Genomic DNA, 15,130 nt, shown 5'->3' with positions numbered 1-15,130 from the left:
TACAGAACATAGGACTATGTCAAATGATCAACTGTCACCAGCTCTTAAATAATCATCATGGGGATTATATTTTAATACATATCAGATATGATTTAGGACAGAACTTTAAAAATAAGAATGCCCAGCCAGGGGGTGGTGGCACATGCCTTTAATCCCAGCACTTGGGAGGCAGAGGCAGGCGGATCTCTGTGATTTCTAGGCCAGCCTGGTCTACAGAGTGCATTCCAGGACAGGCTCCAAAGCCACACAGAGAAACCCTGTCTCAAAAACAAAACAAAACAAAACAAACAAACAAACAAACAAAACAAAAAAATGCCCAAATTTTATAAAGATCTTAAGATAGTTCTGAAACATTATAAATGAACAAGTATGTCATCTAAGTAGGGAATATGTATGCCAGAAAGTACATAGGAAAAAGTATTCAACATCATTAATCCTTTGGAAAATGTAATTAAAATATAAGATACTACTATATACCTAGTGAAGTCATAATTCTAACACCAAATATTAGCAAAAATGTATACAAACTGCATTCCTCAAATATACATAATACATGTGGTTGTTTATCTCAGACAGAAACTTATAGTCATACAGAGACTTGAATATTTATAGAGTATATTCATAGTTCATAGAAGTTTTATTGTCAATAGAAAAGTAGTAAAGAGAACCCAAATGGCCATCAATAAATGAATGGTAAAATTTTTAGAAATCTATGTATACCAACATGAGAAAAACAGAATGAACTACTATTGATACATGGAAAAAATTCAACAATATGGGTAGATTTAAGGGTCTTTTGTTTATTGAGAAAAGTCAATCTCAATAGATTACAGGCAATATATTGGAGGATTTATTAAGGCAACAAGGGGGTTTATTTTATGGGGCAACTTATAGCTTGTAAAGGGGTTGGTTACAGCATCCAGGAGAGGTGAGGTGCAGTCCAGCTGGGTTCTCTGGAGAACTCCGCTTGGTCTACCATCCAGCATCCAGGATCACCAGGAACCAAGAGAGCCGGCACATCCACATCTTGAGTCTTAAAAGCTCCAGTCTCCACTCTGCCTCAGGGGCAGGTCATAGGTAGGCATGACAGTTACCATTAAGCCTCACTAAGGGTAGTACTTCCAGGTCAAAGCTGGAACAGCTACCCACTACAACAATATATGATTGTTACTCTTATATAACATTTTATTATTTATATTGTTTTTATTACAAAATCATAATTGCATGCATTTATAAGTAATTATATGACATTTTATATGTCTAAAATATAGATTTATCAGATCAAGCTAATTAACATCTCCAAAACATTGCTTACCACTTCTACAGTGACACATTCAGCATTCACTCTTCTTTTTTAAAATATGCATTATTATTGCTTATAATCATGCATCTGTGTCATAAACCTCAAAATCTATTTCTCCTGTGTATCTGAAAATTTTGTCCCTTTGATCAATTCTCCATTCCCTTCATCACCAAACATTAATCTCTACTGGATATCACTCTACTCTCTACTTCTATAATTTGGCAACAAATGTGACAAAAGACCAACAGGGTGGCATCAAAATAAAAATCTGGAAACTCAGGAAACAATTAACAAAGTGCAGAGACAAGCCATAACATGGAAGAGAGTTCTTTCTTATTTATTTATTTATTTATTTATTTATTTATTTATTTATCTATTTATTTATTTATTATGTATACAGTATGCCTGTGTGTCAGAAGAGGGCACCAGATCTCACTTTTGATGGTTGTGAGCCACCATGTGGTTGCTGGGAATTGAACTCAGGACCTCTGGAAGAGCAGCCAGTGCTTTTAACCTCTGAGCCATCTCTCCAGCCCCAAGAGTTCCTTCTTAATAAAAGAGTTCTGTACCTGAATTGTGGTGACAGTTGCACGACTCCATACATGGGATAAAACTACATATACATATACACTTACAAATGAAAGTTAAAATGGTGGAATCTAAAGTCTAGATAATAGGAGTATATAAGTATCAATGTCCTAGACCATGGTGTAAGTGTTTACTAAATGCTCAAGGGCTGAATGTGATCCTCAGTAAAGAATAGCACTATGAGTTTCTTTTATCAAATACTATAAAACTTGTGTTTAGGACAAGGAATTAAAATCTTACCTCCCCCATCTCATAAGACTTTTATACAAATGTTTTAATCCTCCTTACCTAGTAAAAATTTGGTTACCCAAAGGCCCACTGCTCTGTCATGGGAATTTAAAGGCCTGGAATAGTGATCCTTTTCTCCTTGGAGCAGGGACCCTTCCCCTTCCTCCTCCAGTTCTGGTCTGCCAGTTCTTTTCAACTAGCCAACTGAATAGACTGTGAGGTCAGACCCCAGCCAAAGGGGAATGATACAGTCACCACTTTCCTCAGAATAAAAACAAAATGCACTTCTTGTCTCCACGTGTTTGCTCTTCCCCTTGATCAAGAGTAAAGTTTGCCTTGTCCAGACACTTCAACTGAGTGATAGTCTCTTTCCTTGCAACAACGAACTATTTCTATCAATACTGCCAAGAATATATAAATAGAAATTTCCTAGGTCTCATATTATACTACAGGTTACATGATACTGTCATTACTGGAGGCTTGCAAAAGGTTACATAGAACTCTGATTTCTTTCTTTTCCTACAATTTACTATAATTACTTAAAATAAAATTTAAAAATAAAACAGTCTAAGTATAAGAACCTGACATGGAACCTATATCTGCCTGATTCTTTTTTGTTGTTGTTGTTTTGTTTTGTTTTGTTTTTCAAGACAGGGTTTCTCTGTGTAGCTTTGCGCCTTTTCTGGAACTCGCTCTGTAGACCAGGCTGGCCTCGAACTCACAGAGATCTGCCTGCCTCTGCCTCCCAAGTGCTGGGATTAAAGGTGTGCACCACCACCGCCCGCTATCTGCCTGATTCTTAATGTGTGCTATTTCCCTGCCAGCTAACATTATACCTATTACAACTTCTTTTGTTAAAACACACACATAAGTGCAACTTCCTAGAAGGAAGAATAAAGAGGCTTCTCTCGGGTAACATGTAAGGGAATTTCAACAAATACTTGATTAAGCACTTTAAAATATTGAATCCTTCCATTCAGAACTATAAAGATCACTGGTTTCAATATACTAGGGTGGTCATGAAAGAACTTTGGCAGTCAGGCAGAAAGCGACGGCAGGGCGGCTTTGCCATCTTGACTACAAGTGCTGTCTCTTGCTGGAGGTGGCTCGGGAATTTCCTGTCATGTTTCCTTGTATACCTGAAAGCTAACAGCTGTGCCTCTCTTTTCATACCAGGCCAACAAACGGCACAGCAGAGAGCTGTAAATAGAGCCGCTACCTGTACATTTGGTATTTCTTTCCCATCCACCCAGGAAATACCTGAGGAGCCAGCCCAGTGAACACAGCCAAATTACAATCATCACAGCCAGCAAGGTAGAAGGGTATAAAAGTTGATTCTTATCTTCAGATTAACTCATCATACTCATGTACACTATGCAACATCTATGAGAAAACTGCACACACAGGGAAAGGCAAAATAAAACAAAGAAGAAGCAAAATAGTGACTTAAGGAGGTTTTTCTAACAATACTTTATTTTATGTCAATAAAAATTACCCAATAAATATTTTATTGATTTATTAAATAAATGATTTTTAAAACCAAAGCCAAAATGCTTCACTGTAATGAGTTCCCAGTGCAGAACATGTTATTATAGGCATAATAAATTCAATTATATAAAGTTCAATTTAACACACATACAGTTTGAATATCTCTATTTTATGATTTTATTTTTTTTAACTTTTAACTTCTTCATGGATTTCACATCATGCATTCTGACTCCACTTTTCTTCCCATCCCCTCGAATCTGCCATCTGCCTTGTAACCTCCCCCCAAAACAAAACAAAATGTAAAAGAAAAAACAAAAACAAAACAAAACAAAAACAAAAAGGAGGAAAAGAATCTCACTGTGGAAGCTGTAGTGTGGCCCATTGAGTCACACAGTTTACCCTTTAGTCCATTCATTGTCACTTGCAAGTGTTGGCTAGCATTAGTCATTGGTCTGGCTCAATGCCTCTGGCTTACTCTGGCTCTCTGTCATTGTCCTGAGTCATGGAGATCCTGCTGTTTTGGATCTATAGGTTCATCCCCTTCACATGTTCCAACAGTTCATAGATAAGGTGGATGATGGGGTAGGCTAACTCATAGCCCTGGTTCTGGGCCGGGGGGTGGGGGGGTAGCTGGGTTGGACAGCCCACCAGCTCTCTCTCATCCTTACTACCAGGGTGAGCTCTCCAGCCCTGCCTTGGCTAGCTCACCCAATGCAGCCTGCAGCAAGGAGCAGGGCCAGTTTTCCTGCTCTCAGATCCTCAGATGTGGCTCACCCACACTTAACACCACCAGGGCCATCTCTACTGTTTTGCCCAGGCAAGGTGCAGGACCCTCACTCCCAGTTGCTGTAGGGGGTATACGAGGGGTGTGGGGAGACGGAGTCAACTTTCCTGCTCTCACACCCTTAGGGCTGGCTCACCTGCACTTCTGACAACAGGGTCAGCTCTAGTGTGTGCAAAGCACACTCTCCTGTGTGCTGCAGTGGGTAATGGTCAGGGCTAGTTCTCTCACTCCCGTGACCCCAGGGCCAGCTCTCTTGCCTGTTGTATATATCAAGGGGCAGAGAAGAAAGGGCATCTTTCCCTCACCTATGCCACCACATGGCAGATGACAGAGAAGCAGGGAGGGTCAGCTCTCTTTCTCTCACACCCTCAGGTTAAGCTCACCTAAGTCCCTGACCACAGGGTCAGCACTAGTGTGCTACCCAGATGAGGTGCATGCCTATGGTGAGGGGTGGGAGCATCTGTCCTGAGTCTGAAGGGCCAGCTCTCCTGCTATAGTATACAGCAAGGGGCAGGGCCAGCAATCCCAGGGCCAGTGAAGAGTGGGGCTACCTCAGCATAGAATGCTTCCAATGACCCTCTGTGATAACACAGGCCATGGGTATCATCACAGACCCCAGCTGCAGCAGGACCATGGACCCAGACATGGCCCTCGGCAGCAGCTCAGGCCCTGATGCCACCATGGCCCCAAGTGGCAGCACAGGCCACCCAGATTAGTATGGCCTCAACAGCAGCATGATCTTCAAACACCAACATGGTCTCAGGTGGCTGACCAGACCCTAGTCATCCACACAGCCCCCGGTGGTAACAGGAGCCACAGATATCAACTGAGATCCTGGCTGCTGTAGGGCTATGGACCCAGACATGGCCCTTGGCAGCAGCCCTGGCCCAGATGATACCGTGGCCCCAGGTGATGGTTCTGGCCACTCAAATTGACAAAACCCTAGTGGCAGCACAGCACATGCACACCAACATTGTAACAGGTTGTGGCCTAGACACTGGGCATTCGTATGGCCTTTAGTGGCAACATGGGCCAGGGACGTCAGCACAGACCCTGGTTGTGCCAGGACCACAGACACAGACATGGTCCTAGACAGCAGCCTGGACCCAGTTGTCTCCATGGCCCCAGATCTGCACAGCCCCACAGCAGTGTGGCCCTTGGACACCAACATGGCCCCAGGTGGCAGTCCCAAACATCTTTTAAAATCGTAAGGTCAAGATATTGCTTTGGGTAGTGAAAGAATAAATAAAAAGGGTACCATTATGTGCTTCATGGAGAAGAACAAACACAGTTAACAGAATCCAAGAAAAGTTATTGTTACTGTCAAGTGAACAAGGTAAATTCAATGTTATATTAACAAGGAGAAAAAGAAGCAACTAGAATTATTGGCTAAAAATTTCAAAAACAAACTGGAATGTTGGTGGTACATTTATAAAAACTTTTAAATCTTAAATATTTTATAATTAAAGTTCATACATTTATAGAAATTCTGGCATAGTAAATCATTACTCACTCACTAACCACAGGGATATCTAACCCAAATTCTGTACCAGTGTTCATGAGATACTTTCCAAGACCCCGATTGCTCCACAAGCCCTGGCCCTATAAACAAAAGGAAAACTGCTTGAAACTGAGAGCCACAAAAAACCACCTATGAGGTCTACATACAAGGAAGATCTGAGCCTGTGAGGTGACAGATAAAAATCAAACCAAAAAAAAAGGCAGCTAGATTGGGTAGAGATTAAACAATCCACACTCCTTTTGGAACAGGAAATGACATCTCAAAAAGGCAAGAGAAGCATCAGAGGAGAAAGGAAACAAAGAGGCATTAGAAGAAAAAGAAAACTGAGCCGGGTTATGGTGAAGCTTGTGCTTTACAAAGCAACTGACACCCAACTCTGAAGGAAGAGCAAGCTCACAAGACTTCCAGCCTTCATGCCAGACCCCAAGAACCCTGCCATGTGCTGAGTAAGGGTCTTCCAGTTCTTACTCTGTTCACCTCCAAGGCTTTTTCCTACCACCCTGTGTGAATTTATATCACCCGAGGAAGCCTTGAGACAACATGGAACTTACCTGAACCCTGCACTTCTGGAAAACAATGGCAGTCGAGAAGTCCCACCCACTCTTTTGAGTTCTGAGAGACTGCTAACTGTAAATCAGCATTCTTCCTCTTGGCTTACAGAAAACTCACAGGTGACATCTTGTAGCCTCTGTTAAGGCTGACAGAGACAGTCCAAATTCCTATTCTGTTGTCTTATACCAGAACTTTCTGTCTCCATTTACCCAGGTTAAGTCTGGCTCATGGACTTCACCAAACTTAAGTCCATCATCTCTCCTTGTTCTAAACCGGTGAATTTTGAGGCACTGTGATTACTGAAAAAGCACCACTCTCTAATGGCTCCCTCAAGGAGCCACCTGTCTAATCCCATCATTCCATTCCCAAAATCTTTCTGTACTTTTTCTTTTTTACATCTTCCTGTAAAAGACAGCCCTTTTTAGACACTTAAAGATCTTCTGGGTCAAATAGTTCTTCCTACTTCAATTCTCTTCAGTTCTCCAGGGCCACCATCCTCTTCCATTAAAGAGCCCGAGATTAAAGACTGCCTTTACCTAAGTCTAGACCTACTTTCATTTGACACTTTCAACCTACAAAGGAGGTTTAACTTTCTAAAGCACAAATTATAATTCTCTCTTATTAATATTTATCCTTATAGAATCACAATTGTTACATCCTTTTGATATATAACACAAGAAAACATATGAGACAAGAACAACGTAAATAACATGCTGTCATATTTCCTTCAACATTCAAAGAAGAAAATTATACACTAAAATATGCAAGTAAAATGCATTTTATAATAAAAATGAAAACTTACAAACAAGTGAGGATTTGAAATCAGAGAATTTCTCCACATTTCCCTTTTGGCTGATATAATCTAATTGTATCTTTAGAACTTATTCAAAAGAAAGAAAAAGCTAGCTGAATTACTACTTCTCATTAACTCAAGCATGAAACTACTAAAATTCTTTCTGAAGAACTCTTTAAAATAGTTTGTTACTTCTCCAGTAGTCCAAGACTCTTAATTGGATATATAAAACAAATCCTCAATGTTTTTAATCGAAGAAAAAGATTTAAGGCATTTCTATACCCATACAGTATAGACAATGTTTTAAAACCATAAAGGCATAGCCAAGTAAATACAGGAAAGTGAACCACTCACCCGCATTGACTATTGCATCCACCTCTAGCAATGTGATGTCACCTCTGTAGAGAGAAACCTTTTCACTCAAACTTTTCTTCATTTGTGGTGTTTCCTGAGTATTTTCTTCTGTAATAAAAAGAGATGCATATTATCAGTAATAGTCCCAATTTAATCAACATCTTTTTGTGTATATGCATGTGTGTGCTCATGCTAAGGGGGTGCATTACCATTCCATTGTGCAAGTGTGGAGGTCACAGGACCACCTTAAGTGTCTGTTCTCACTTTCACGTTGTTTTGAAACAGGGTCCTACTACCACTTCATGTGCCAAGCTGGCTGGACTTCAGCTTCTGGAGATCCTCCTATCACTGCTCCCATTTTCCCATGGGAGCACTGGGCTCACAGGAACTCAAACACATCCGGCTATTTTATGTGAGTCCTGGGGATTCAAATTCAGGGCCTCATGTTTGAATGACAGGAGCTTTTACTCACTAAGCCATCTCTCCCAGCACTAACCAACTGCTTTCTAATCAGGACAACTATAAGAGCCAATATGAATCACAGAATTACAAACAAAAAATTTCAAATATGTTTAAGTACCAAGTGTGTAGTTTGTTCTCTATTTATAATCTATTTTCAATATAAGTGCACTGGCTAGACCAGTGGTCAGTTGGGATTTTTAAGCAATGATGGGCAATGTCTTTGGTCATTAAAAAAAATTTATTATCAATTTTGATATCATTTGAAGATGAAATTATGTTCTATTATATTAATAAGGCAGCTACAGAAAGAAAACACATTTCACAATGAAGGAGATCATTTCCACTTTTTCCAGTTATTTAAAAGAACCCTTCGAAACATTTATTTAACCATATAGGTTTAACTCTTTGCTACATTTAAAAAGATGCCCCTCACAATAGGGCACCTCAAGGAGAAGATCTGAATTTGTGAAAATGCTCTTTCCTTTCTACATTGTATTTAACCTTTTGCCCTACAAGACAATGTTACTATGCAAGAGAATAGCTCCATCCAACAGACAGAGCCAGCAAGCTGTTCTAAAACCTGACACGTTGTTACATACTTATACTACTTATTTCAATTGCCATTTTAAGACAAAGTAAACCCACTTAACATGAATAAATGTCTTAAAATACATAAAGATTATGCATAAAAATACTCTTATCATATTTTAAGAAAAATATTTATAAATTTAATCTTAAGTATTTATGAAATATGTACACCCTTTATGAAGAACTATAATGCTATCCTGTAGAGGTATTTGCTCCACCCATGACCTTGGGCTATACAGCCCAAAGGGGGCAGTGCTTCCTGCCATTGTATGTGACCTCTTATAAAGAGTTGGAGAAAGGTCACATGCCCCTTCTCCCTACTCCTGCCTTCCAGGTGGATTTACTCCTGGTCTGATCAGAGGACAACTTCAGCTGTCTACTCCCTTCTGTATTCATGAGTGTATTTCCTCAATTTATATCTTAATAAATTCTGTTACCTATTTAATAGACTCACATGGATTGATCTCAATCCTATCCACTCACTAAAACACTCTCAGATGAGCATGTAATTTTAAAGTATTTGGGAGATAAGGAGTGATAGGTTTTGAAGTACCTAAATTGTCTTTGGGGCTGTCCTAGTTTGGTTTCTCTCTTGCTGTGATAAACACCATGACCAAAACCAAACTAGAAGAGGAAAGGTTTTATTTTCTTTTACACTTACAGGCCACCACCTGGAAAAGTCAGGACAGGAACTCAAAGCAGAAACTGGGGGGGGGGGGGGGGGGGGGGGGGGCGGGGGGGGGGAGGAACTGAAGCAGAGACTATGGAGGAACACTAATTAAGGCTTGCTTTCTCTGAATTGCTCAGCTGCTTTTATTAAACACCCTGGGACCCCTGCCCAGGAGTCACACTATTTACAGTGGGCTGGGCCCTCCCACATCAATCAGCAATCAAAAAAAAAAAAAAAAAATACCCCCAAAGACATGCCCATAGGCTAATCTGATGCAGACAATTCAATTGAGATTCCTAATACAGCAAGACCCTGAGTTTCACATCCCATCAGTTACTGCTCTTAGGACTTTTAAATTTAAAAACCCAGCTTTCCAGTTAAAGTTCTCTGGACTACAAAAAAAAAAAAAAAAAAAAAAAAAAGTGATGGTTTCTGCAGACCATCCTAAGTATCAGCATCAGTGAAAATCTATAAATTATAAGACTCTTCACTGAAACTAAATGACAGAACTCTATTGAGTATTAAATTAGCAAGGATTTCACAAAGAGAACAAAATTTATTTGTATTTGGGAGGTGACAAAATAGATTTATAAGCTATTTGCCACTTTTAAGAAACGGGGTCTATAAAATTAAGCCCCTATTTCTTCACGGAATATTTTGTATGCACCACTACATTTGTAGTGATGCTGCTAAGTTGCTAAATAATGGCAGGATTTGAGGACATTAAGGTTGGGCACCTCCTTCATAATCAATGGCGTATCAAACCAATGACTGAAAAATGCAGGACTGGTCAGAGGAATGGAATGGGGCTTGAGTCCTATCTCTGGCTGTTGGAGGAAATGTGACATTTTGAGGTGCACAGAATGGCATTAATAGCCATTTAAACTTGGTTCAAAGAGCCCCAAACTTTACAAGATCACTATATATCAAGAGGTTTTTGTGAAAAACAAACAAAAACCACAAAAAAACAAGGATATATATTGTATCATGTTGTGCCCATTCCTTCCCTCACCCTTGTAAGGGACAATCCAAACTGACTTGTCAATCACCTGGACAGGAAAATGCAACCCAGGAAAAAGTTGTCAATTTTAGAGATTTTAAAAGCTATATTGAAAAAAAATGTATAAAGTCTGTCTAAAATTAAAAACTGGCCGGGCGGTGGTGGCGCACGCCTTTAATCCCAGCACTCGGGAGGCAGAGCCAGGCGGATCTCTGTGAGTTCGAGGCCAGCCTGGGCTACCAAGTGAGTCCCAGGAAAGGCGCAAAGCTACACAGAGAAACCCTGTCTCGAAAAACAAAAAAAAAAAAAAAAAAAAAAACTGGCACAATTCTCTCATGGATAGAATCATAGCTTCTGCCAATCTGGATCCTTGACTTCTTCCTCTCCTATCTGTGTCTATTTTACTTCCTTCTTAGTGTTCTAGCTAAGACTGCAAGCACTATATTGAATAGGGATGGGGGGAATGGGCATCTCGTTAGTGATGTTAGTGGGACTGTTTGGAGTTTCTCTCCATTTTGCATGATTGCTATCAGTTTGTCATTTACTAAGTGAAGTTAAAGTCTCTCCATTTCTAGTTTCTCCAGGTCTTTCATTACGAAGGGGTGTTGGAGTCTGTCTTTCTGCATCTACAGAGATGATCATGTGATTTCTTTCCTGAGTTCACTTCTATGAAAATCATATATATTGACTTCCATAAGTTGTAAATGATTGCATCCAGTATGAAGCCAATTTGATCATGCTGTTTTGATGTGTTATTGCATTCAGTTGCAAGTATTATATTAAGAAACTTTGCATATATGTTCCAGCCTATAATTTTGTTGTTGTTGTGTCTTTACCTGGTTTTAACATAAGGATAATGACAGTTTCTTAAAAGGTTGGAAATGTTCCTTCAATTTCTATTTCTATGGAATAATTTGTGAAGTATTGCTTTAAAGGCCTGGTAGAATTCTGTGCAAAATACATCTGGCCAGGAACAGTATTTAGTTGGGAGATTTTTAATTGCTGCATCAATTTCATTGCTTGTTATAGATGTGTTTGTTTACTGTATCTTAATTTATTCTTAGTACGTTATATGAATCTATAAAAAAACATTCATTTTAGATTTTCCAATTTAATGGTATAAATTTTGAACTCCTGCCTGAATTTCTTGATATCTGTTGTGATAGTACACGTTCTGTTTCTAATATCATTAATTTGTAGCTTCTCTTTTGTCTTTGCGTTAATTTTACTAAGTTTTTGTTTTTCCAATGTCTTGAGGCACATCATCAGATTATTTGAGAACTCCTATTTTTTTTAAGATTCATTTTACTAATTCTATTATTTGTATGTATAAGGGGTACCTACAGAGGTCAGAAGAGGGCACCTGATCTCCTGGAACTAGAGTTGCCGGTGGTTGTAACCTGCTAGAAACCAAAGTCTGGTCCCCTTCAGGAACAGCAAGCACTTGTAACTGTAGAGCCACCTCTCCAGGCACTTGATTGTACTGAAAGCCACAAACTTCCCTCTTAGACTGCCTTCATTGTATCCTACAAGATTTATATACTGCATTTTCATTTTCATTTAATTCTTGGAATCTTTTAATTGCTTATTTCTTCAATGATTCACCCATCATTTATCAAGGTGTCGTTTAGTCCCATGAGTCTGTACATTTCTATAGTTCCTCTTACAGTTGATTTCTAGCCTTACTCCACTGTGGTCTGATAAAAAATAATAGACATTATTCCAATTTTTCTATATTTGTTGATATTTGATTTTGTCCTAATATGTGATATACTCTAGAGAAAGTTCTATGGATTTCTGAGAAGAATGTGTATTCTTTAGAGTTTGGGTAGACTATTCTGTAGATGCCTGATGTCATTTGATCCTTGATGTCATTTAATGCTTGTTTGTTTGTTTGTTTGGGTTTGTTGGTTGTTTGGGGGGAGGGGTCTGGTTGATCTAATTGGTGACAGTAGAGTATTAAGTCACTATTACTATATATGAATGAATTCATGTCTTGTTATCTAGTAGAACATGTTTTATGAAACTGGATGAACCTGTGCTCAGTGTGTTTATGTTTAGAATTATATCCACTTGGCAGACCATTCCTTTATCAGTATGAAGTGATCTTCTTTATCTATGTTGATAAAATCTGGGTTGAATTCAGTTTTAAGAGATATCAGGATAGCACTGTTCATTTTGGTCTCATTTCCTTGAAAGACTTGTTTTTATCCCATCCTTTTACCCTAAGATGCTGTTTTGATGGAAAGAAGTGTATATCTTGGAGACAGTAAAAAGAAAGCCTCTGCTTTCTAATACAATCTTCTAGTTTATGTCCTTTGATAAGTGAACTGCTGCTGTGGGATGTTCTGTATGTTAAATATGTTGCTCTGATTGGTTAATAAATAAAATACTGATTGGCCAGTAGCCAGGCAGGAAGTATAGGCGGGACAAGGAGAGAGGAGAATTCTGGGAAGTGGAAGGCTAAGGCAGAGAGACGCTGCCAGCTGCCGCCATGACAAGCAAGATGTTAAGATACCGGTAAGCCACGAGCCACGTGGCAACATATAGATGAATAGAAATGGGTTGATTTAAGATAGAAGAACTAGATAACAAGAAGCCTGCCATGGCCATACAGTTTATAAGAAATATAAGTCTCTGTGTGTTTACTTGGTTGGGTCTGAGCCGCTTCGGGACTGGCGGATGAGAGATATTTGCCCTGACCATGGACCAGGCAGGACCAGAAAAACTCTAGCTACAAACTGCAATCATTAATATTCAGAGTTACTATGGAATGGTATTAATTCTTGTCATTTTGTTGTGTTTGATGTTTTCATAGTCGTCTTTTAGTTAGCAAATGTGTTAGCCTCATTTATTTTCCCCTCAGTAGCCTCCTGGATATATTTATTTTTCTCCTCAATCTAAAGTATTTACTCCAACATATTTTGTAGGACTTCCTTGGTGATCATAAATTCCTTTGGCCTGATCTTATCATGGAAAGTTTTTCTTTCTCCTTCAATCAAGACAGATCAGTGTGCTGGGCATATTAAGCTGGGTTGGCAGTTATCACCTTTCAGAAGTCTTTCCAAGTCCTTCTTAGTTTCAAAGTTTTGACTGAAAAATCAGAAGTGATTCTTATTCCTGCCTTATTATGTGCCCAGTCCTTCTCTCTTGCAGCTTTCAGTTCACACTAATCTGTATATTCAATATCTTAACTATGATATGATATAGGGACTTTCTTTCTTTTCTGATCCCATCTATTTGTATGCCTTAATATTTGGATGGAGTTCTCTTTACTTAAATTTTGGACTCATTTTCTATGATTTATTAAAAAGATTTTATGTGTCTTTGGTATGAAATTCTTATTCTATATGCCCATAATTCATAAATTTTGCTTTTTTATGATGTCTCCAAGTTCTTTAATGTTCCATTCATTTTTTTTAATTTATCATTGATCTTGACTGAATGATCCAGTTCTTTTACTTTGTCTTCAAGCTCTGAAATTCTCCATATGATCCTTCTATTGATAAAGCTTTCTGCTGAATTTTTTATTTGACCTACAATGTTTTCTTCTCATTTCTATCACATTTCTATAACCACGTCAGTTGTCAGTTTTTCTTCAGTAACTTCTTTTTACACAATCTTATTTTCATATCTTCAATTGACTTTCTCATTTCATTCAGCTGTTTGTGTTCTCTTAGAATTCATATGTGCTTCCTTTGGGTTGTTGGAACATATTTATAATCATTCTTTTTAATCCTGCATCAGGAATTTCACCTAAGTCATTTTCATCAGGGACTATTATTATAAGATTGATCATTTCCGGAGGAAATGAGTTGTCTTGATTTTTCTTGTTGCTTGTCTTTTTCTGCCATCTGGGGTTATATTGTTGGTTAAGCATTTTGTTGTTCTTGCTTTACTTAGGGTTGCCCCTCTTATTTCTGTAGAGGTATTTGCAGTGTTCAGAAGAGATTAGGTTATAGTACACCAGTGGTAATGCTTTTATCCAACTGATTGGTGTTCCAAGCATCAAACTATTTTCCTAGTCCACGCCATGGACTGAATACTGTCTGCAGGAAAAGCCACTATAAAATGGTTAACTCACTCTGATAACAGGGCAGTAGCTGATACAAAACAAACACTTTTTAAGTACCAATTATTTTACAGAAAAAGGAGACCTCAATAGTATAATATACACTAATCTGTTCATTATTGGGTATGAGTAGAAAGGAAAAGAAAAAAGAAGGAAGCAATCATGGTGAGATTAGTGATTAGTGTTAGATTGCTAGACAGGAAATAGAGGAGGAAGACACAGGAGATACTAAATGGGGTATGGGGGATATAAGAGACAGTAGACTAAAAAGAGAGGAGTGAAGATATGCACTCAGGTATCACAATCCATACCAGCTTCTGGGCTTTAGGCAAAAAGTAACAGTAAGAAGGGAAAGTACATGTAAAGAAAAGAAAATGAAAGAAGACAGTGAGACAGAGAAACACTAAAACATGTAAACAGTAGGTAATAGTGCTAGCCTGATACATTGACTATGAGTATTATATAAATAAGAATAGATGTAAGGGTAACAAGAGGAAACTGGAGCTAAATGATGATGAAATCAATGGCCAGTGTATTGTTTACTGCACTACAACCAGAGATCTTCTGAATTGTCTTCCTAGACTTGCTCCAATTTCTAGTCTGAGTTTATTTTCACCAGTCCTGTTCTTCTCTTAGGGATTCCGCAATTCACTTCTGTGTATTTATATGATATCAGGGCTGACCACGTGGTACTGGATAACCAATTAGGGGACTCAACGCTGAGAA

The 15,130-nt window shown here is 38.7% G+C and overlaps 1 protein-coding gene across 2 annotated transcripts in view; it reads right to left on the bottom strand.

Moving 5' to 3' along the window:
• Positions 1-15,130, bottom strand: part of Macrod2 (mono-ADP ribosylhydrolase 2) — a 271,595-nt gene that overhangs the window by 209,814 nt on the left and 46,651 nt on the right. For both annotated transcript variants that reach the window (XM_059261532.1, XM_059261533.1), the window contains exon 3: positions 7,613-7,720. In XM_059261532.1, the coding sequence (XP_059117515.1) occupies positions 7,613-7,720 (108 nt within the window). The remainder of the gene's footprint in view (positions 1-7,612; positions 7,721-15,130) is intronic.

This window comes from Peromyscus eremicus, chromosome 4 (assembly GCF_949786415.1).
Source record: "Peromyscus eremicus chromosome 4, PerEre_H2_v1, whole genome shotgun sequence".
Taxonomy (NCBI): Eukaryota; Metazoa; Chordata; class Mammalia; order Rodentia; family Cricetidae; genus Peromyscus; species Peromyscus eremicus.
Note: the sequence above shows the minus strand (reverse complement) of the source record. Positions and strands in the feature narration are given on the sequence as shown.